This window comes from Perognathus longimembris, chromosome 1 (genome assembly GCF_023159225.1).
Source record: "Perognathus longimembris pacificus isolate PPM17 chromosome 1, ASM2315922v1, whole genome shotgun sequence".
Taxonomy (NCBI): Eukaryota; Metazoa; Chordata; class Mammalia; order Rodentia; family Heteromyidae; genus Perognathus; species Perognathus longimembris.
Window position 1 is genome coordinate 45,747,362 of NC_063161.1, and position 20,202 is coordinate 45,767,563.

The following is a 20,202-nucleotide window of genomic DNA, read 5'->3' on the forward strand; positions in this document are numbered from 1 at the left end:
AAAGGACTATAGGTATGAGAGCCAGGCACCAGAGCCTGGTTACCTCTTTGTTTTGAAGGACAGAAAAACAAAAGAGCAGCAACAGTAGAAACCAGTCTCCCTGGTGGAGTTTTCAGTGTCATTTTATTCACATGATCCCATGTTCTTCCTCCCTCCCATCATAACTTTGCTGTCCAGGGAGGGATCTGTCTTCGTGCTGTCTGGGAAACCAGGGAACAGACCTTGGACAGGAAAGTCAGAGTGGAGAAGAATTAGAATGAATTAGTGGCTGGAACAAAATTTTGGTTAAGGAGGAAGCGAGTATCACCCACAGCAAGAGGCAGAGAAGGCATTTATCTCCCATGCAGTCCTAAAGATCGGGCTTCTTTGGGAAAAATGGCGAGACCCTGGCTGGCATTTGGGCCAATAACTCTTTTTGGAGTGAGGACGGCTCTTGGGGAGGTGGGTATAGGAAGCAGGTGCTATAATTTTCTCTCAATGAGAGAGAAAGGGCACCATGGAGAATAGTGCTGAGGTAGAAGGCAGCTTGAACCAATAGGGTCTGGGGGGAAAAAACAACAACCAGAAACCCAATTACGCCCTAATAAGGGAGCACCTGAAGTTTATCTGGGCCATTCTCCTCATTAAAAGCCTACCACATACTTTAAGAAGCACCATATTTTGTATAGGGCCTTAAAAACAACAACCCAAAATGCCCCTCAGCTGAGCGCAAGTGGCTTGCCTGTAATCCTAGCTACTCAGAAGTGTAAGATCTGAGGATCTCAATTTGAAGCTTGCCTTGGCAGGAAGCTCCGTGAAACTCTTATCTCCTGTAAAGTACAAAAAAGCTGTAAGTGGAGCTGTGGCTCAAGTGGGAAAGCAAAAAAGCTCAGGGACAGTGCCCAAGCCCGGAGCTCAAGGTCCAGGACTGGCGCACGCATGCACGCGTGCACACATACAATCTTTTATTTTACCATTGTGATGCACACAGAGATAAATATTTGTAAGGCATGGGGTGGGATAAGTGTGTAGCTCAGTGGTAGAGTGCTTGTCTAGCATGTACAAGGCCCTGGGCTCAACCCCCAGTAGTATAAAGCAAAAAGATCTCTTGGTATGCAGGGAATTAAGGCAAACGTTTCTGTAGGGACCAAGGCATTTCTATTAGATAGAAGTCCTTATATTTCCATCCCTCTCCCTCACTCCCTACAAGACTCTTGGCTGCTTGTCCCTGAAATGCATCCCTGTAAGGACTCATCTGGAGCACAGGTCCTACTCTCAAGCCAAGAGGTGGGGAATTTGTGTGAGTCCTGAGGGCTCTGATCCTCTCCACTTAGCACTCCCAGGCCCTCAATAGGGCAGGAGGGTGGGGGCATCAGTGGATGCTTAAGTTCAGGTCTGGGTGGAGCTAGAGGGCAAGGTGAGGGGGACAGTGGAACCATAGTCAGAATCCAGGTCCAAGATGATGTGAGGGGCTGTGGCCTGGGTACTTGGTCCTAGATGGTGTTCCTGAAGACTCTGGAGATAACTCTGGAGGAGTACAGGACAGAAGAAGGGCCTGGATTAGAACACCTTGGCTATTACCTATCCTAACCCTTCCCTAAGCCCTCTGCCTCATCCAGCCCCTAACCCTCCAGGGTGTCCCATCCATCCACTCACAGGTGCCAGACTGTCAGCAGGGCTCCGGGAATTGGTGGTAGGGAGCTGCCACGAATAGCTGCCCTCACACAATCCTGCTCTGGAGGGGGTCCGGTGCCACTTGGCCTCTTGCTGAGGGATCCGAAGGAGCTGGAAATGCCTTCGCTGGTGGCTTAGGATCACTGCTTGAGAAGGGGCAATAAAGACTCAAAGAGGCTCTTTACCTCTTTAGGGCCTGAAAATCCCCGACCCTAAACAGACTCACATTCCATAGAAATCCACTTGGACTTTCCTGTTGTGCTTTTCTCAAGTCTCAACCTCCCTTCAGTTATTGGAATTTTTTTTTTTGGGGGGGGGTACTGGGACTTGAACCTGAGTCTGGGTGCTATCCCTGAGCCTTTTTGTTCAAGTCTGGTGCTCAACTACTTAAGGCACAGATCTACCTGTGTGTGTGTGTGTGTGTGTGTGTGTGTGTGTTAATTGTTAACAATAATTTCACAGACTTTCCTGCCCAGGCTGGCTTTAAATTGCAATCCTCTCAGATCTCAGACTTCTGAGTAGCTAGGGGAACAAGCATGAGCTATGGACACCCAGCTTGGAATTCTACTTTTTCTTCTTTGGTTTCTCTGGGATCCTCCTTTGATTTCATAGCAGTCTCAGTATCCCAACAATTGGTTTTCTCACTCTTACCTATAGCTCCCTTGGCTATTTAACTTCTAACTTTCCTTTCATGTCCTGCCCTGTTGATCTTATTTTTTATTTTATTTATTTTCATTCAGTCATGGGGCTTGAACTCAGGGCCTGGGTGCTGTTCCTGAGCTTTTCTGTTCAAAGCTAGAGCTCTATCACTTTGAGCCACAGTGCCATTTCCAATTTTCTGGTGGTTTATTGGCAATAAGAGTCTCATGGAGGCTGGGAATATGGCCTAGTGGCAAGTGTGCTTGCCTCATAGACATGAAGGCCTGGGTTCAATTCCCTAGCACCACATATACAGAAAATGGCCAGAAGTGGCGCTGTGGCTCACGTGGCAGAGTGCTAGCCTTGAGCAAAAAGAAGCCAGGGACAGTGCTCAGGTCTTGAGTCCAAGCCCCTGGACTGGCAAAAAAAAAAAAAAAAAAAAAAAAAAAAAAGTCTTATGGACTTTCTTGCCCTGGCTAGCTTTGAACTGAGATCTTCGGATCTCAGCCTCCTGACTACCTAGGATTACAGGTGTAAGCCACTAGTGCTCAGCTTCCCTGTTGATTTTAGATATCCTCCCATTCTCTTTCCAGTGTTTCTCCCCTCCCCCCAACCCTTCAAGTCTGCGAAGTAAGGACACCAGTAGGCACAGGTTGGCTGTTTACATACTGCAGCACTAACTCACCATTGGCATGGCCTCCATATTCTTCAGCCACGAGTTTCCACTGGGCCAGGGCTCCAAGAGCTCCCAAGGCAGGCCAGGTCCCCAATAAGACCCAGCTATACCAACAGAGAGGAGGCAAGGCTGCAAGTGCCTGCAGGCGTTGGCCCAGCCGACTACCCAGTGCCAGCCCCTCCAGGAAGTAGTCAGCACAGGCCACCAGCACTGCAGCACCCAGAAGAGCTGTGCCCAGAATGGTGAATGGACGTGACCACCGAAGTGTGAGCAGGGCTCCCAGTAGTGCCAGTCCCACCAGTCCCCCCGCTGGCACCCAGGCTGAGGGTGGTTGATAGATGGGTTCAGTGCCCAGCAGGATCCCAATGCCCATGGTCAGGCCTAGCAGGAGACCAGTCAGGAAGAGTCCAACACTTCGAACCAGCATGGTGACGAGGCCACAGAGGAGGCCAATGCCGAGCGCGATGCCTGCGGTCACCTCTAGGCTCAGCTGTGTCTCCAGCACCCGTTCCTTGTGGCACAGAAGGAAGATCACCAGAGCTCCTGACAGCAGGCCGGAGAGAAACATCACTGCCTTGAAGCAGCGGTAGCCTGGGAAGAGAGGTAGGAGGTACTGAAAGGTAGAAAGAGGACTCTACAGGAATGGCTAGGGCAAATTAGGAGAGGAGCAGTCATCAGAGGAGCAGAAGATGGGAGCAGCAAACCAAGGTGACGTCAAGGCAGGGGGTGGGATGGGTTAAGCTCCAGGAGGGAAGGAGGGTATTCAGAAACTGTAAGGCGGGGCTGGGAATATGGCCTAGTGGCAAGAGTGCTTGCCTCCTACACATGAAGCTCTCCCCCTGCACCACATATATGGAAAATAGCCAGAAGGGGCGCTGTGGCTCAGGTGGCAGAGTGCTAGCCTTGAGCGGGAAGAAGCCAGGGACCGTGCTCAAGCCCTGAGTCCAAGGCCCAGGACTGGCCAAAAAAAAAAAAAAAAGAAACTGTAAGGGGATGGAGGGGAAAGCCAGGAGGTAAGATAGATGTATTGAGGAGAATAAGTATAGGAAGAAGGGCTAGAGCTGGTCCATTAGGGGATGGCACACAGGAAGAAATGACTACAGACTTGTTCTGGTTTCTAGGTGTTTCCTCAGGCATGAAAGATAATTTGGGAATAGAGTTTTGAAATAGTGGAGTTTTGATAATTTGGAAATGGAGTTGGGAAAGGAGGATAGAGAATGCCAGAGGTGACAGCTGGAGGAATGGGCCAAGGGGGGGGGACATAAAGCTGGCAAGGGTAGTATAGGCCACTCTGAAGGTAGGCATTTCCTGATGGAGAAGGCAAGGTGAACCAGGAGCAAAGAAGAACTGTTTCCCCCCATTGAGGGTAACAGTTGTGGGCAGCTGCCTCCCAGGACCTTGGCCCTGCCCTCACCGAAGCAGCAGTAGACGATTCCAAAGCAGCAGCAAAGGGCACACACCAGGGTGGGTGCCAGTTCAGGATTGTCCTGGGGCTCCAAGACACATCTTGAGTTGGGAGGCTCTGAGAGTTGTTGATTAAAGGGCCTTGGGTCAGATGTCAGAGTCAAGGGCAGCAAGGTTTTCTCCATGGCCGAAGAGAAGGTGGTCACAGAGTGGGAGGTTAGTGTCAGCTCCTTTCATCCATCCATAAATGTCTTGAGGTAGCTGGGAAACCTGCAAGGGAATGCGGAGCAGGAACTGAGGCATCTATGAACCTTTTTTATTTTTTGGCTAGTCCTGGGACTTGAACTCAGAGCCTGGGCAATGTGTCTGAGCTTCCTTTGCTCAAGGCTAGCACTCTACCACTTGAGCCACAGCACCACTTCTGGCTTTTTCTGAGTAATCCAACCCATGGTTTCATGTATGCTAGGCAAGCACTCTACCACTAAGCCACATTCCCAACCCTATCCATGAATCTTTTTTTTTTTTTTTTTAGTGGTGGTAGTGGTTGAGGGGCTTGAACTCTGGGCCTGGGCATTGTCCTTGAGCTCTTCAGCTCAAGGCTAGCACTCTAATACTTAAGCCACAGCACCACTTCCAGTTTTCTGGTGGTTAACTGGAGATAAGAGTCTCACAGACTTTCCTACATGGAACCGTGATCCCCAGATCTCAGCCTCCTGAGTAGCTACGATTACAGATGTGGGCCACCAGCATCTGGCAATCCATGAATCTTGAAGATTATCTATGTTTCTTTTGTAGAATGGCCAATTTCAGGAGGGAAGATGACCTGGTTGTAGTTAAGTAAAGAAGTCTTCAAGATTGTGCACAAGGGAGCTTTTCCCATCCTCTGAACCAAGGATATAAAGTAAAACGTAGACAAGTGAAAGTCTTGTAAGACAATAAGGCTTTGTCTATCCTCTAGTTTTCCAGGGCTAGAGGAATAGGAAGTCCTAGGTCTGTAAAGGGAGAAGTATAAGGGCATTGAAGTTATGCTAAAAGTCTCAACATCTTGTTCCAGCTAAAAAGTTTATCTCATCTGCCGCTGGAGCTCAATACTACCTCATGGAAATGGAAAGGGTGGGGTTAAATAGGAAGGGGAGAGGAAGGAAGAAGAGGAGAGAATGAGTCATGGTGGGGTCTTAGGACAGCTGCTCCAACCCCAAGGAAGAAAAAAATAGACACTAAAAGAGTTTGAGACAAGGAATTAAGTGGAAACAGTCACAGGGGTTTGAAGCCTTGGGTTTCAAGCTGAGATGGAGTTGGGGGAAGTGGAAAGGAAGGAGAAGGGGAAGCATGGCTCCACAAGGAATAACCAAGCCGCCTTGCCCACAGACACCCCAAAGCTCAGTACCCACTTGCAGGACACTGATGGGACTTTCCTTACTCATTACTTTCCCCTAGGAGTGTCTAGGCTGCCAGTGGGATCTGAATTTAGATTCTGAAAAGAGCCGGCTGAAGAACTGGCCCTTGGGATATTGTGAGAATGGGGCAGTGTGACTTGCAGGCACTTTCCTTCAGCTGTCTTTTGTCAGTCCTAACAGACTGAAGGTTGGCTCGGAAAATCTGGGATCCTAAACAAGGGGGGAAGTTGGGGGGAGAGGGGGGTGTTAACTACTCACCACCCTGCCTGGGCTGAGAAGAGGAGAGGGGTGGAAGTGCTTCCCTAGACCCCCAGCAGCATCCCAGCCTGCCCGGAGGTCCAGGGTGCCCGGGTGATTGTCGGCCGCCGGCACTCGTAGGGCCGCTCTTGCTCGTTGCACCCTAAACTCTTGCAAGTCGTGGCCCAGTGAACTAAATGCAACTGTCTTGGAGGTGGGGGTGGGGTGGGGTGGAGGAAGGGGGATTGTGTGTGTGTGTGTGTGTGTGTGTGTGTGTGTGTGTTTGAGGGGTGACATCACGGGGCGGGACCCTCCAATCCTTCCCTCTGTATGGGGGGGAAGGGGGAACCCAGATTGCCTACTGCTCTAGTTCAGAGCCAGAGACTCCCCAATCACAGCAGAGAAAAGTCTAGGGAGACACATCAGGAGATTTGGAGAAATGTTTCCAATGCATTTAAGATGAGTCGACAACTTGAAGCTCTCAAAGCCCTAACTGGGGTGCAAACGACCCCCTAGCTCCGGTTTGGTTTCTTCCACTTCCCAGAGAATTGGAGTATTGTCTTTCTGGAGAACCGGGTGGTCGGGATCGGGAGCCGGGGAAGGGACTTTTACTGATCTGGGGGCGCTGGTGGTGGGCTGAGTGGAAAAACACTTGCGGAGCATGACGGGGCATTGACAGAACTGTAAGGCTAGAAGCGTGTGCAGAGAAGGGGAGATCCCGGGGGTCTGCGCGGGAGCAGGGGGTGGCGGGCCGACGTCGGCTGAGGGGGCTCGGCATGCAAATAAGTGCGAAGAGGCCGGACGAGGAGGGCAGTGTTCTGTGGTACTTGGCTCGGGTTCTGAGCCCGCGGAGTCCCACTCCCAGCTCCCCCTACCCAACAATCCAGGACCGGGCCTGCGAGCCGCGTCCAGAGGGGGAGGACCCGGGGCGTGGGAGCCGCAGTTAGCGGGGCCGCCCGCCCGCCCGGGCCGGAGCCGGGGTAGGCCGTGGGTTGCCTGGAGAGGAGGAGGGGCCGATCACAGAGCCCGGGTGGGGGGTGGGGGGCAGCCTGTGGCACCGTCTTCCCCGCTCCACTTAGGCCGGACACAAAGGGGCTTCTGTCCTGCAGAGGACCGGGAAAAGATCAGGGCGGCGGCTCCTGTAGGCTCCCTGTTCTTGTTGTTTCCCCTCTCCTCCCCTCCCCCCCGTTGGCAAGGAAAATAGACTTTTGTATGGCTCGGCGGCTGTCCTCCATCTCCCAGTCCCCGCCTAGCTGAGGGATACAGCCAGAGCAACTCTGAGAGTCGGTCCTTCCCTCTTCTCCCCTCCCTTCCCCCTAGCCTGCAGGCATTGCAGCCAGAGCCCACTTCGCTTCTAGCAGCCCGGCTTTCGAGAAAAGCCATTCCAGCACTCCGAGGGCGGCGGTGGATGGCCCTTTAAGAGGCGGGACCAAGGGTCTCTCCAGGGCCGCTTCCTCTTGTTTTGACGCCGAGTTAGCGGCGACTGGCTCGCGCCCCAGCCAACCGCTTTTCGTCCTCCCCCCCGCCCCGCCCCATCCTCGCCTCCCACCCTGTGACCCCGGAAGTGGAAGCAGGCGCAGAGCCCTGCTTGCGGCGGGGACGGAAGGCGGAAGCGGAGCGGGAGTGGGAGGCGGAGCCGGGGGAGCTGCTCTCGTAGCTCCCCCTGGCATCAGGCCCGGCTTGCTCGAGGGGGAGGAGTTACCGCCGCTGTTCGGTACGTTACCTTCGCCCCTTCCGTCCGGCTGGGTGAGTTACCCGGTGGTCTTTCTCTGGGGCAATCCTAAACTCCTCCCTCCTCCTCCCCCCACCCCCTGCCAGCTTTTCTTTCAGTCTCCAGGTCCCCACCCTTTCCTGACAGCCTGTGGGTCCCCGCCCCCCGCCCCCCCCCCCCCACCTCTCAGGCCGCCTTTCCCTTTTTCCTTAGAGTGACAGTCTCCCCGACCACACCCTTTGCGGTCCCTTATTCGTTCCCTTGATTGAGTGAATATTTTAGTTTCCTGGGAAAACAAACTTTTAAGGTTTGGAAGTGGGGTGGGAAAGGTTACTGTGAGGGTTATAGTCTGATTACTACTGGACACATTGCTAGGATGAGCGAATGCCCCCCCAACCCCCCCGCAAGAACCTGGGATAAAATGGGGGCACATTGAATGTGTACTCAAGACTTTGTAAAAAGGCTTCTCTTGGTCCCATCCTTGATCATTCTCCCCTTGATACCTTCTTTTACAGGTATCAGAACTTACCAGGATGGCTGTGACCTAAAATCCTCAAGAAGCCCCGGGGAAATGGCCCAGAAGCACCCCGGAGAAAGAAGGTTGTGTGGAGCCCACCACGGTGGTGGTGCCTCCCTCAGGACTTCAGGACCCTCGGTGAACCCTGAAATACTTTCTTTCTCAGAACTCAGGGACTCAGCAGGGACTGTGCCTAATGGTACCCGCTGCCTCACGGAGCACTCTGGTCCTAAGTACACACAGCTCCCAAACCCAGCTCACTGGTCGGATCCAAGCCATGGCCCCCCAAGGGGTCCAGGACCACCTAGAGAAGAAGACCCTGGTCAGAGTGAGGCATCTTCAGAAGAAGAGTCAGGAGTGGACCAGGAACTCTGCAGAGAGAGTGAGGCTGGGTACCAGGAGGATGGGAACCCTTCATTTCTTTCCATTCCATCTGCTTGCAACTGCCAGAGAACCCTTCAGATCCCCGAAGGGCCTTACTCTGAGGGAGGAGATGGTTCTTCCAGCAACTTTTGCCACCATTGTACCTCTCCAGCCTCGGGGGAAGATGAAGAGTTGGAAGAAGAATATGATGATGAAGAACCTCTTAAATTCCCCAGTGATTTTTCACGTGTGTCCAGTGGGAAAAAAAACCCATCTCGGAGGCAGCGGCACCGTTTTACAACCAAGGAGGAAACTCGGGAGGTTGGACGTAAAGATCCCAGGTCCCCTGGTCGAAATCGGCAGGGCCGAAAACGAAGTCAGACCGATAGGCGCAGAGGCCTGGGATTATGGGGGGCAGAAGAACTATGTCAGCTTGGACAGGCGGGCTTCTGGTGGCTAATCGAACTTCTGGTATTGGTGGGAGAGTATGTGGAAACTTGTGGCCATCTCATCTATGCATGCAGGCAGCTGAAAGGGAGTGATCTTGACCTTTTCCGAGTTTGGGTGGGAGTCTGGGCAGGGAGGCTTGGGAGCTGGACCCAGGTGGCATACCAGTTTCTAAGCCAAGGCTTTTACTGTGGGGCAGGACTGTTCACCCGTTTTCTTAGACTACTGGGTGCTTTGCTACTCCTGGCTCTGGCTCTCTTTTTGGGCTGTCTGCAGCTGGGCTGGCGGTTTCTAGTGGGGCTAGGTGACTGGTTAGGCTGGAGAGATAAGGCCACCTGGCTTTTCTCTTGGCTAGATTCTCCAGCTTTTCAGCGTTGCTTTAGTCTTCTGAGAGATAGCAAGCTGTGGCAGCAGCTAGTAAGATTAGTTCAGTGGGGTTGGCTGGAGTTGCCTTGGGTCAAGCAGAGGACTAATAGGCATGGGAATGCACCTATAACTAGTGGGCGCTACTGTCAGCCAGAAGAGGAAGTGACTCGACTCTTGACCATGGCTGGGGTTCCTGAGGATGAACTAAACCCATTCCATGTGCTGGGGGTTGAAGCCACTGCGTCAGATATTGAACTGAAGAAGGCCTATAGGCAACTGGCAGTGATGGTGAGTACCCTCTACCTATTTCATGTTCGCCTTGGTTCCCATATTCCAAGCTTGGGGAGAGTGAAATAAAGGAAAGGCATTGTACAAAGTCTACTTGAAACAACATTTTTTTTTTCCTTTTGCCAGTCATTGGGCTTGAACTCAGAGCCTGGACACTGTCCTTGAGCTTCTCTTGCTCAAGGCTAGCGCTCTACCACTTGAGCCACAGCACCACTTCCAGCTTTTTCTGTATGTGTGGTACTGAGGAATCGAACTCAGGGCTTCATGCATGCTAGACAAAGCACTTTACCACTAGGCCCTGAAACATAACATTCTTAGGAAAGAGTATGAAGATTTTCTCTACTATGGAATTGACTTTCCCTCCATATTAATCTTTTGATTAATGACAAATTAATCTTTCATCATAAGATTTTTGTTTTGGGGGGCTGGGAATGTGGCTTAGTGGGAGAGTGTTTGCCTAGTATGCATGAAGCCCCGGGTTCAGTTCCTCACTATGACATGAACAGAAAAAGCTGGAAGTGGCACTGTGGCTCAAGTGATAGAGTGTTAGTCATGAGCAAAAAGAAGCTCAGGGACAGTGCCTAGGCCCTGAGCTCAAGTCCCAGGACTGGCAAAAAAAAAAAGATTGTTGTTTTTCGAACCAGTTGTAACAGACAGTGATGGACTTCACATGCCCTATATGAAGTCACTTTAACTAGGTTGGAGAAGAGTACCTCAGCTGCCCCTCCCCTCCAATAGAGGAGGAATTTCTTTTGTTGCCTTTTTGTTGTTGACAGTATTGGGGTATGAACTCTGTACACTGAACTCTTAGCATTTTGCTCTTGCTGGTTGATGATCTACCACTTGAACCATGAACCTCCAGGTCCTGATTAGCTAGGATTACAAATGTAAGGATCTGGCACTTAGCCTTTTTTTGCCAGTGCTGGGGCTTGGGACTCAGGCCTGAGCACTGTCCCTGGCTTCTTTTTGCTCAGGGCTAGCACTCGACCTCTTGAGCCACAGCGCCACTTCTGGCCTTTTCTATATATGTGGTGCTGAGGAATCGTACCCAGGGCTTCATGTGTACTAGGCACTCTGTCACTAGGTCATTTTCCCAGACTCCTTTTTTTTTTTTTTTGGCCAGTTCTGGGCCTTGGACTCAGGGCCTGAGTACTGTCCCTGGCTTCTTTTTGCTCAAGGCTACCACTTTGCCACTTGAGCCACAGCGCCACTTCCGGCCATTTTCTGTATATATGGTGCTGGGGAATTGAACCCAGGACCACATGTATATGAGGTGAGCACTCTTGCCACTAGGCCATATCCCCAGCCCCAGACTTCTTCTTTTTTTTTTTTTTTTTGGCCAGTCCTGGGGCTTGGACTCAGGGCCTGAGCACTGTCCCTGGCTTCCTTTTTGCTCAAGGCTAGCACTCTGCCACTTGAGCCACAGTGCCACTTCTGGCCATTTTCTAGATATGTAGTGCTGGAGAATCGAACCCAGGGCTTCATGTATACGAGGCAAGCACTCTTGCCACTAGGCCATATTCCCAGCCCTAGACTCCTTTTTTTTTTTTTTTTTTGGCCAGTCCTGGGCCTTGGACTCAGGGCCTGAGCACTGTCCCTGGCTTCTTCTTGCTCAAGGCTAGCACTCTGCCACTTGAGCCACAGCACCACTTCTGGCCGTTTTCTGTATATGTGGTGCTGGGGAATTGAACTCAGGGCCTCATGTATACAAGGCAAGCACTCTTGCCACTAGGCCATATCCCCAGCCCTAGACGCCTTTTTTTTGAGACTGGGTTTCACTGTATAGTTCAAGCTGACTAAATTTATAATCTTCCAGCTTCCGCCTCGAAATGTTGGGACTGTAGTCATGTACTATCATGACCTGCAAAGGAGAGTTTTGTTGGTACCAAGGTTTGAATTCATTCTTTGCTTTTACGTGGCTGGCATTCTACAACTTGAGCCGTGTTTCCAGCCCTGCTTTTTGCAGGTTATTATTGTTATTTTGCCAGTCCTAGGGCTTGAACTCAGGGCCTGAACACTGCGCTGAGCTACTTTTGCTCAAGGCTAGCAGTCTATCACTTGATCTCACAGCACTACTGCTGGCTTTTTCTCTTGATATGGTACTGAGGAATCAAACCAGTGATTCATTCATGCTAGGCAAGCACTCTATCACTAAGCCACATTCCCTATCCTTTGCTGGTTATTTTGGAGATAGAATCTCATGGACTGTTCTTTCTAGGTTGATTTCAAACTGCAATCTTCCTGTTCTTTCCCGAGTAGTTATGATTGATTTCAGAGGTAATTCACTGGCACCAGCTCAAAGGAGGGATTATTTATTTATTTTGCCAGTCCTGGAGCTTGGACTCAGTTCCGCTCAAGGCTTACACTCTTACTACTTGAGTCCCAGCATCACTTCACCTTTTTGTGTATATGGTGCTAAGGAACGGAATCCAGTGCTTCATGCATGCTAGGCAAGCACTCTACCACTAAGCCACATTCTCAGCCCAGGAGGGATTTTTAAACATGGGGAAACTTAGCTGTCTCCTAGAGGCAAGTGTGGACCTTCTGTGGAAGGGATTCAGGGAGTGCATGTTAAGTGATTATTCCAAGACAAAACAGGAAAAAGCTGGCTATTTTTCTTTTTTTTTTTTTTTTTGTGGTTCCTGGAGTTGAACCTGGGGCCTTGCAAGTGCTCTACTGAGCTATATTCCCAATTTTGAAAACAGGAAATTTCAAGAAGAGCAGGCCAAAATTTTAGAGGGAATGAAAATGGAACATAAATCATAGGTATGTTTCTCTATATATCATACATGAAAGTACAGTTTCTTTTATTGATAAGAGAATGTGCTGGTAATGTACTGTATGTATGCTTGAGGGGAATGGTTTAATGCAAGCAGAGATTGCAGTTAGAGGGCTGGGAGTGTGCCTCAAGTGGTAAGCACTTGCTTAGAAAGGAGGCCTTGGGTTCAATCATCAGTACTGGGGGAAAAAGATATAAACATTGTTGCTATTTTTAGGCTTATGGTTGGTGTTGCTGGGGATCCAACCCAGGGCCTTGTGCATACTAGGCAATTGTTCTACTGAGCACTTCAGGTTTTACTGCTTCTTGTTGCTGTACAAGTAAAATATAAATTGGTTTGGAGGCCTACTTCTGAGTGTATGGAACTGGACTTGTTAACTCTCAGTGTGCAAATTATCTCAATGGCTGCATAACAAAGAGAAATGGGTAAAGTTTCCCTTAATTGCAGATGTACAAGAAGTCTCTATATCTGTAATTTACCAAAGAACCAAATTAGTTTGGTGGAAAATGAATGACTCTTAGAGGATACCCTCCTGTGTTTTTAGATAACTTTATGCTTAGTTACTAATAGCTCTCTTCTCACCTTCATGTCTTTTAGCAGGCATTCTCTCTTGAGAAATCACTTTTTTTCAACTCGAGTAGAAACGTGTTTTCCCATCCTTTACACACCTGCCTCTAAACCCCAAGGTTCTCTTTTTTATTTTTTCTGGGCTAGAGTTTCTAGTTTTCTTTTAGAGAACCTAGATCCTGTTGAACATAAAAGGCTGCCATATTGGGCTGGGGATATAGCCTAGTGGCAAGAGTGCCTGCCTCGGATACACGAGGCCCTAGGTTCGATTCCCCAGCACCACATATACAGAAAACGGCCAGAAGCGGCGCTGTGGCTCAAGTGGCAGAGTGCTAGCCTTGAGCGGGAAGAAGCCAGGGACAGTGCTCAGGCCCTGAGTTCAAGGCCCAGGACTGGCCAAAAAAACAAAAAACAGGCTGTCATATTAATTTGGGAACATGGGAAGCTTATTTGGCATTAAAGAGAAGTGCTGGGAGTGTGCCTGAAGTGGTATTAGGCAATGGGGATGGGACAATCAGGAAGCTGTAGGAAGAGAGGCTATTATTTTTCATGGAGGAAAGCTCAAAAATGTATAAAAAGCTTTGCAGAGCACCATATGCTATTTAATTTCTGGAAAAGAAAGGCAGATTATTGTAGTAAGACTTGGAAATGAATTTTTCTTTCCTTTTTTTTTTTTTCGAGATAGTGGCTAACTAGGTAGCTCAGGCTGACCTGAAATTCCCTTTGTAACCTAGGCAGACCTCAAACATGATCTTCCTGATTCAAGCCTCCTGAGTACTGGAATTATAGGCATAAGCCACCACGCCTAGCTTTGGATGTGAGATTTTTTTTTTCTAGTAGGAAAAGAATGAGTGTGTGTAAATAACATTTTTGAAACTCTGACGACTGGTAATATAGCTACAACGTAAGGGCTTTGAATGTGTGTCAGGTAGGATGACCAGCCATTCCTATGTGCATTTTCAGTACTAAACTGGGGTAGTTTCAGGCAAAATCAGATAGTGGGGGCTGGGAATATGGTCTACTGGTAAAGTGTTTGCCTCCTATACATGAAGCCCTGGGTTCGATTCCTCAGCACCACACATATAAAAAAAGCCAGAAGTGGCGCTGTGGCTCAAGTGGTAGAGTTCTAGCCTTGAGCAAAAAGAAGCCAGAGACAGTGCTCAGGCCCTGAGGCTACGTTCCAGGACTGGCAACAAAAACAACAGTAACAAAAACAAACAGAATCAGATAGTGGATAGCCAGATTATGTGCTACCTTTTTTTCTTTTGCCAGTCCTGGGGCTTGAACTCAGGGCCTGAACACTATCCCTGGGTTCTTTTTGTTCAAGGCTAGCACTCTACCATTTGAGCCACAGGGCCACTTCTGGCTTTTCTGTTTATGTGGTGCTGAGGAATTGAGCCCAGGGCTTCATGCATGCTAGGCAAGCACTCTATTGCTAAGCCACATTCCCAGCCCCATGTGCTACATTCTTCATATGTATTCTTACTTCATCATCTTACCAATCTGTAATAGACAAAAGGTGAAATATTCAAGGTCATAGAGATGACAGCTGGAACCTGAATCCAGATCTGTATGCGGAAGCAAAGTTGTCAGTAAGCAACACTGATTCTCCAAAATGGTGGAGAACTATTTGACATGGGAATGGACCCAAGATAGAGGATTGGGGTTGGGATGGATTTATGATAGTATGTGCTTTGTCTTGGTAGGTTCATCCTGATAAAAATCATCATCCTCGGGCTGAAGAGGCCTTCAAGGTTTTGCGGGCAGCTTGGGACATTGTCAGCAATCCTGAAAGGCGGAAAGAATATGAAATGTAAGTTGGAGATGGGAAATGGTCAGGTAAAATAGATTTTAAAATACCCAATAGGAGAGACCCCTGGACTTGTGGATAGAGGCTGTCAGGAAGAGAGAATGGAATGAAGTTCCTTTCTAAATAATAGGGGTCTTAAGAGGCAAACAGGTCTGTCTCTGTTCCTCCCTCAGTACCCCATAACTTAACAAAGCCTTCCTTTTAGGAAACGAATGGCAGAGAATGAGCTGAGCCGTTCAGTGAATGAATTCCTATCCAAGCTGCAAGATGACCTTAAAGAGGCAATGAATACTATGATGTGTAGCCGATGCCAAGGAAAGCATAGGTATGAATTATGAGGGCAGGGATGGGACAGCCACAGCTCAGAGATTGGGCAACTAGGGCAGGGTGTGCGTGTGTGCAAGGTCCTGAGTTCATATCCAAGTACTGACAAAGAGAAACAGAGATTGGGTAGCCAAACACACTTCTTGGCTGAGGGAAAAAACAAAAACCTGGTAATTGTGATATAGATGATGAACAAAAAGACTAAGGTTTCTCCACTGCTACTGTAGTACAAGAGAATTGAGGATTCCTTTTTTTGTGTGTGTGCCAATCTTGGCGCTTGAACTCAGGGTCTGGGTGCTGTTGCTGAACTTCTTTTGCTCAAGGCTAGCACTCTACTGTTTGGGCCACAGCTCCACTTCTGGCTTTTTCTGAGTAGTTTATTGGAGGTATGTGTCATGGACTTTTCTGCCTGGGTTGGCTTTGAACCATGATCCTCAGATCTCATCCTCCTGAGTACCTTGGATTACAGGCATGAACCACCAGAGCCCAGCAGGACTGAGGATTTGAATTAGCAGGAAGAAAATAAAATTAGCTCTAAGATTGAAAGTTGCGGGAAGCCTGTATGTACCTAGGCACATAATAATTAGAGATTATTTTAACATTTTTGATCATATTTGATTGTAATGATGAGACACTACTGGCAGTGCCCTTGGGAGACTTAAAAAAAAAATTAAGTACTGTACTTTCATTTGGTTGCAGGAGATTTGAAATGGACCGGGAACCTAAGAGTGCTAGATACTGTGCTGAGTGCAATAGACTGCATCCTGCTGAGGAAGGAGACTTTTGGGCAGAGTCAAGCATGTTGGGCCTCAAAATCACCTACTTTGCACTGATGGATGGAAAGGTCTATGACATTACAGGTACCTTTCTGTCTTTTAGAAATCTTCGTACTTCATCTTGTATGCTCTAAACTGAGATTTTTCTGGCTAATTATTTCTCTTGTTTGCAGAGTGGGCTGGATGCCAGCGTGTGGGAATCTCCCCAGATACCCACAGAGTTCCCTATCATATCTCATTTGGTTCTCGAATGCCAGGCACCAGTGGTCGGCAGAGGTAGGTGATGTTCCTTTGAATTACCTATCCACTATTTGAGTTCTGAGTATAGTTTCAGATGACTTGCTGTTTAGAATATCTAAGTGCCTTACTTTCTGGGAAGTTTGGGAACTGACTCAGTATAATTTTAGCAATATGACTTTTAACATCTTGTGGCTTATTCATTTATTTTCCCCCTCTCAGAGCCACCCCAGATACCCCTCCTGCTGACCTCCAGGATTTCTTGAGCCGGATTTTTCAAGTACCCCCAGGCCAGATGTCCAATGGGAACTTCTTTGCAGCTCCTCAGCCTGGCCCTGGGGCCACTGCAGCTTCCAAGCCTAACAGCACAGTACCCAAGGGAGAAGCCAAACCGAAGCGGCGGAAGAAAGTGAGGCGGCCCTTCCAACGTTAACACCCCTTCTCTTCTTTCCTCAAATCAATGTCAGGGAGTCAAAAGGGCTGTGTACAGCGCAGGATGAAGTTTGATTTGTTTTATTTTTAACTATTTCAAAAAGGGAAACTTTTAAGCCTAAATTGTTCACCTCAGTCAGTACTTGTAGGAAGCCCCTGAACCACTTTCCTCCTCCCCAACACCCAGGAACTGAATCTTGTCTTTTGACAATACCAAAGAAATGGGGTAGCTAGAGCAAAGAATCTAGGTCCTAGACCTAGGCTAGACAGTATATCCCTTTAAGGTGTGAGAACTGGGTATTTTCCTGAGGTCAGTAAACCATTGTCTTACTTGCTTTTAGGGCAAATGATGCCCCCTTTTAAACGGAGTGTACTTTATTTTAGGGGGAAACCTCCTCTTTTACCCTGATATATTAGTCAAAAAGAATGAGAAAGCATGTCGCCCTAATTGTGAAGAGGTATAGAGTTCAAAGAGTGGAAATGGAATTTTTCCTGACTTTTCACCTTGTGGGCAGATTATCCCACTTCTGGCTTGTTGCTGCAAGGATGGCCAAAATTAATAATTTTTAAAAAGTAGACTCATGCCCTCTACCCTTGGGTGAGGGGGAAGGATAAAGGGATTTTGCAGAAGCCCCAATGTGATCCAAGGGTTTGTATTTTTTTAAGTTTGTTCATATTTGTATGTACATATCTATTTAAAGCCAGGGGATTATCTTTCTATAAATATATAACTGGCAACCTATATCTTCCCTTTCTTCTTTGCCCACATAGTTGGAGCTCCTTTTCCCAGGTGAGAATCTTTTCTCAGTGTACTAAGTTAGCTGAGAGTGAAGGAAACCTCCTACTGTACCAAAAGAGAAGGGATAACAAATGATTTAAAGTTTTGTAAGTAAATCAGCATTCTGTATTTCCTTCCCAGCATTATGACATCACTCTATCCTTGCTGACCCAAGTTGCAGCTGAAAAAAAATTTTTTATTATGAGGAAAATACACAGCAAAACCAAACTAGAAGGTGGTAGGGATAAGGAAAAATGTAATCTCCAAACAAGCTGCCTAAACATGGATGGCTTCCTGTTACACAGGGTGATTTGGCCCTTCATTTCATCTGCCTTTCCTGACTCAATCTTGTCATTAACAGGAGCACCAATTTCTAACTTATTTGCTTTCTGAGCGTTTGGGAAAGGTTCTATAGTTCTCAGAATGGAGAAGTGAAAAAAATTTTTTTTTGTTCCAGTGCCTTCTCCATGCCCATGGAGTTGTCTTCAGCTCATTTTTCAGTATTTGTTGATGCCAAAGAGACGAACCCCATGGAATTGTGGTAACTTAGGCAGCAGCACACTGAGCAATGAGGTAGTGTTGATGAGGAAATGAGCAGCATCATACTTGGTATAGAAGCTGGCCAGTAGGTAGCTAGGGAGAAAAAATAGGATGAGTGAAGTATGGCCTTCCCTACCCATGCACCTGTTTTTCCAGTGACTATTTTAAATGATGTGTGTGTGTGTGTGTGTGTGTGTGTGTGTGTGTGTGTACACGTGTATTCCTTGGATATTGGAAAATTTTCCAGCTATATCAACAGTATTTACTTTGGAGTTGAGGATATAATCCGTACCTTTGATTAGAGACTATAAACCGATTTGTGTTCATTTTAGTCTGTATGACTCTTTAAGAGTCCTGCTTCCACTGTCCCCAGTTTTTGAAGATTATCATTTCTGCAAGGAATGCTTTACAGAAGTCCCTGTCTCCTATTTTTTACTATTCTCTGTAGACTCAGGACTAGTATGCCATGCTATCTTTAAAGGGTCTTACTAGGTAGTCTGCCTTTTAAGGCTTCCCTATGGACTCTTCCACCTTGCTCTAGAGTTGCTTCTGATTGCAGCAGCATCTTCCCTATCCCACAGACTCACAGTACAATAGGAGAGATGCTGAGGAACTTGCGAGAAGAAGTAAACTGAAGCCCATAGTCCATCTGTTCCCAGTGTGTCAAAAGTCGAGCTTTTCCTTGGTCAGGGGTCTCAAAGGGTGTCCCTTTCACTGTATGTAGGAAGACATACATTGCCTGGGAAGAGGAAAATGGACAGTATGAGGGGCAAAGTAGTCCTTCAGTCCAAGAATTATGCTTAAGATTCCACAAGGAAGACATAAATCCCCACACAATTTTATTTTTGGTTAGGAAAGGCCTGGGGTAGGTACAAGGGTATGGTTTAGTGCTCACCAAGTTATGAATGACGTTGGTCAGGGTCCAGACAACAGGAATGCTGAAGAAAGGGATGCTGAGTAAAACCACATGCAGCAGTCCTACCAAGATGATGTAGGCCAGCCAGATGCCCCGACTATTCATCACTCGAGTGTTGGGATTTACTTCACTGTGTGCCACCCCCACATTCATCCTACCACAATGAAGGTTCAGACAGGAATCCAACTCAATTTCTTCATAATCTGTGTTTGAGTTTATTTTCCTCAGTTGTCTCCTAAAGAACCTCAAGTCCTCTGAATTCTATTGTACATGCAGAAACAAACAAACTACAGATGTGGGGAACATTACAAAAGAAGAGAAGTTATGGTAATTTTTACTCTGATCCTTACACTTCAGTTGTAACACAGTATGCCTAGGCTTGGGGCACCCACTTCAAGGAGTGGGGGTTAGAGGAATATCTCACCTAACTTGGAAGAAGTAAGTAGTCAGGAAAAGATCAAATATAGTCAGAATTTTTTTAGAGAGTCAATCAGGGGGCCAAAAAGAAGAAGTGTGAGTAAAAGTACCAATAGTCCCCACCTTTTTCTCTGGGACTTGCTCATCCTCACACTAGCCTGACATATCAGCAGCATACAACCTCATTCCTTCTCTCAACTGTGGGGCCCTGCAAGAATTTGCCTGCAGTTTCTGGTCTGGACTAAGAAGAGACCCGAGCTCAAAGCCTCTACTTATATTTGCTAGGGAAGCTCAAATGAACTAACAAAGGCAATGAAAGAGATGAGAAAATAGTTTAATAAAGAGATGGAAACCGCGGAATGGGGGTGAAACATCAAGCCGAAATCCTGGAAATAAGAGTTCAACTGCCCAAATAAACTCAATTGAAGGCTTAGGTAATAAACTAGGCTCTTCAAAAGTGCTATACCTTAAACAAATGATGCCTGGTTAGTAAGCAGCTCTCCTGGCACGCCCTAAAATTCCGTAAGCCTCAGTTTCGAGCCCGCCCCAGGGCCCTCCCAGCGTCCCATATTCGCTCTTCCGATATATTCAAGCTTTCTTCAGCCTTACCATCTTGATATTTAACTCTCTACTTCCCCGCCACTCGTTCTGCGTCCCACCATTTTCCCTCAGAACCAAATCCCAAGATTTAAGCAGCTCCTACCTGCCAGCTTCGGGGAGCCGTCAGGCTGAGGGCGCGGCGCTCCGTTCAATACCTGTGTTCTCCCGGAAGTTCCCGCCCGCTCTGCGCACTCTCTATTGGTAGAGCCGACTAAGCGCTGCCACTAGCCATTGGTTGGCTGGTGGTCTGCAATGTGGACATACAATTGGCCGCTTTTTAGGTCGTTAGGCAGCTGCGGGTCCCGCCCCTTTCTCCCAGGTCCGACT

At 48.0% G+C, this 20,202-nt stretch overlaps 3 protein-coding genes across 9 annotated transcripts; 1 reads left to right on the forward strand and 2 right to left on the reverse strand.

Moving 5' to 3' along the window:
* Nucleotides 1–26: 26 nt before the first annotated feature.
* On the reverse strand, nucleotides 27–6,149 carry LOC125363227 (transmembrane protein 198-like). Of its 5 annotated transcripts, none has more exons than XM_048362333.1 (5): nucleotides 6,028–6,149; nucleotides 4,383–4,642; nucleotides 2,978–3,559; nucleotides 1,636–1,799; nucleotides 29–221 (listed from the first exon to the last, which is right to left on the reverse strand). In XM_048362333.1, the coding sequence occupies exons 2-5, from the start codon at nucleotides 4,555–4,557 to the stop codon at nucleotides 159–161; spliced, it is 984 nt and encodes a 327-aa protein (XP_048218290.1). In that variant the 5' UTR covers nucleotides 4,558–4,642; nucleotides 6,028–6,149; the 3' UTR covers nucleotides 29–158. The 5 variants fall into 5 exon arrangements, with proteins under 5 accessions (XP_048218299.1, XP_048218290.1, XP_048218282.1 ...); XM_048362325.1 differs by lacking the exon at nucleotides 29–221 and adding an exon at nucleotides 891–1,506 and having other exon boundaries at nucleotides 1,636–1,796; XM_048362310.1 differs by lacking the exon at nucleotides 29–221 and adding an exon at nucleotides 891–1,506.
* Nucleotides 6,150–6,586: 437 nt separating this feature from the next.
* On the forward strand, nucleotides 6,587–17,364 carry Dnajc14 (DnaJ heat shock protein family (Hsp40) member C14). 3 transcript variants are annotated; one of them, XM_048362244.1, is made up of 7 exons: nucleotides 6,587–6,689; nucleotides 8,233–9,698; nucleotides 14,752–14,858; nucleotides 15,061–15,180; nucleotides 15,879–16,039; nucleotides 16,129–16,231; nucleotides 16,415–17,364. In XM_048362244.1, the coding sequence occupies exons 2-7, from the start codon at nucleotides 8,289–8,291 to the stop codon at nucleotides 16,623–16,625; spliced, it is 2,112 nt and encodes a 703-aa protein (XP_048218201.1). In that variant the 5' UTR covers nucleotides 6,587–6,689; nucleotides 8,233–8,288; the 3' UTR covers nucleotides 16,626–17,364. The 3 variants fall into 3 exon arrangements, with proteins under 3 accessions (XP_048218201.1, XP_048218208.1, XP_048218215.1); XM_048362251.1 differs by lacking the exon at nucleotides 6,587–6,689 and adding an exon at nucleotides 6,979–6,986; XM_048362258.1 differs by lacking the exon at nucleotides 6,587–6,689 and adding an exon at nucleotides 7,629–7,647.
* A 215-nt stretch (nucleotides 17,365–17,579) lies between these two features.
* On the reverse strand, nucleotides 17,580–20,071 carry Ormdl2 (ORMDL sphingolipid biosynthesis regulator 2). Its single transcript, XM_048362518.1, has 4 exons — nucleotides 19,979–20,071; nucleotides 18,838–19,012; nucleotides 18,530–18,681; nucleotides 17,580–18,035 (listed from the first exon to the last, which is right to left on the reverse strand). Exons 2-4 carry the CDS (start codon nucleotides 19,009–19,011, stop codon nucleotides 17,900–17,902), a joined length of 462 nt encoding a protein of 153 aa, XP_048218475.1. The 5' UTR covers nucleotide 19,012; nucleotides 19,979–20,071; the 3' UTR covers nucleotides 17,580–17,899.
* Nucleotides 20,072–20,202: the final 131 nt, after the last annotated feature.

Excerpts from the sequence above, each read along its gene's own strand:
- LOC125363227 (XM_048362310.1), bottom strand. The coding sequence starts at position 4,557 with ATGGAGAAAACCTTGCTGCCCTTGACTCTGACATCTGACCCAAGGCCC. Across the intron at positions 3,560-4,382 it reads AATCGTCTACTGCTGCTTCG|GCTACCGCTGCTTCAAGGCA; the intron begins GTGAGGGCAGGG and ends CTCTCTTCCCAG. Across the intron at positions 1,507-1,635 it reads CTGCTGACAGTCTGGCACCT|AGTTATCTCCAGAGTCTTCA; the intron begins GTGAGTGGATGG and ends GTACTCCTCCAG.
- Dnajc14 (XM_048362244.1), top strand. The coding sequence starts at position 8,289 with ATGGCCCAGAAGCACCCCGGAGAAAGAAGGTTGTGTGGAGCCCACCAC. Across the intron at positions 14,859-15,060 it reads AGGCGGAAAGAATATGAAAT|GAAACGAATGGCAGAGAATG; the intron begins GTAAGTTGGAGA and ends CCTTCCTTTTAG. Across the intron at positions 16,040-16,128 it reads AAAGGTCTATGACATTACAG|AGTGGGCTGGATGCCAGCGT; the intron begins GTACCTTTCTGT and ends TCTTGTTTGCAG.
- Ormdl2 (XM_048362518.1), bottom strand. The coding sequence starts at position 19,011 with ATGAATGTGGGGGTGGCACACAGTGAAGTAAATCCCAACACTCGAGTG. Across the intron at positions 18,682-18,837 it reads CCAACGTCATTCATAACTTG|GCAATGTATGTCTTCCTACA; the intron begins GTGAGCACTAAA and ends TCCTCTTCCCAG. Across the intron at positions 18,036-18,529 it reads AGCATCTCTCCTATTGTACT|CTACCTACTGGCCAGCTTCT; the intron begins GTGAGTCTGTGG and ends TTTTCTCCCTAG.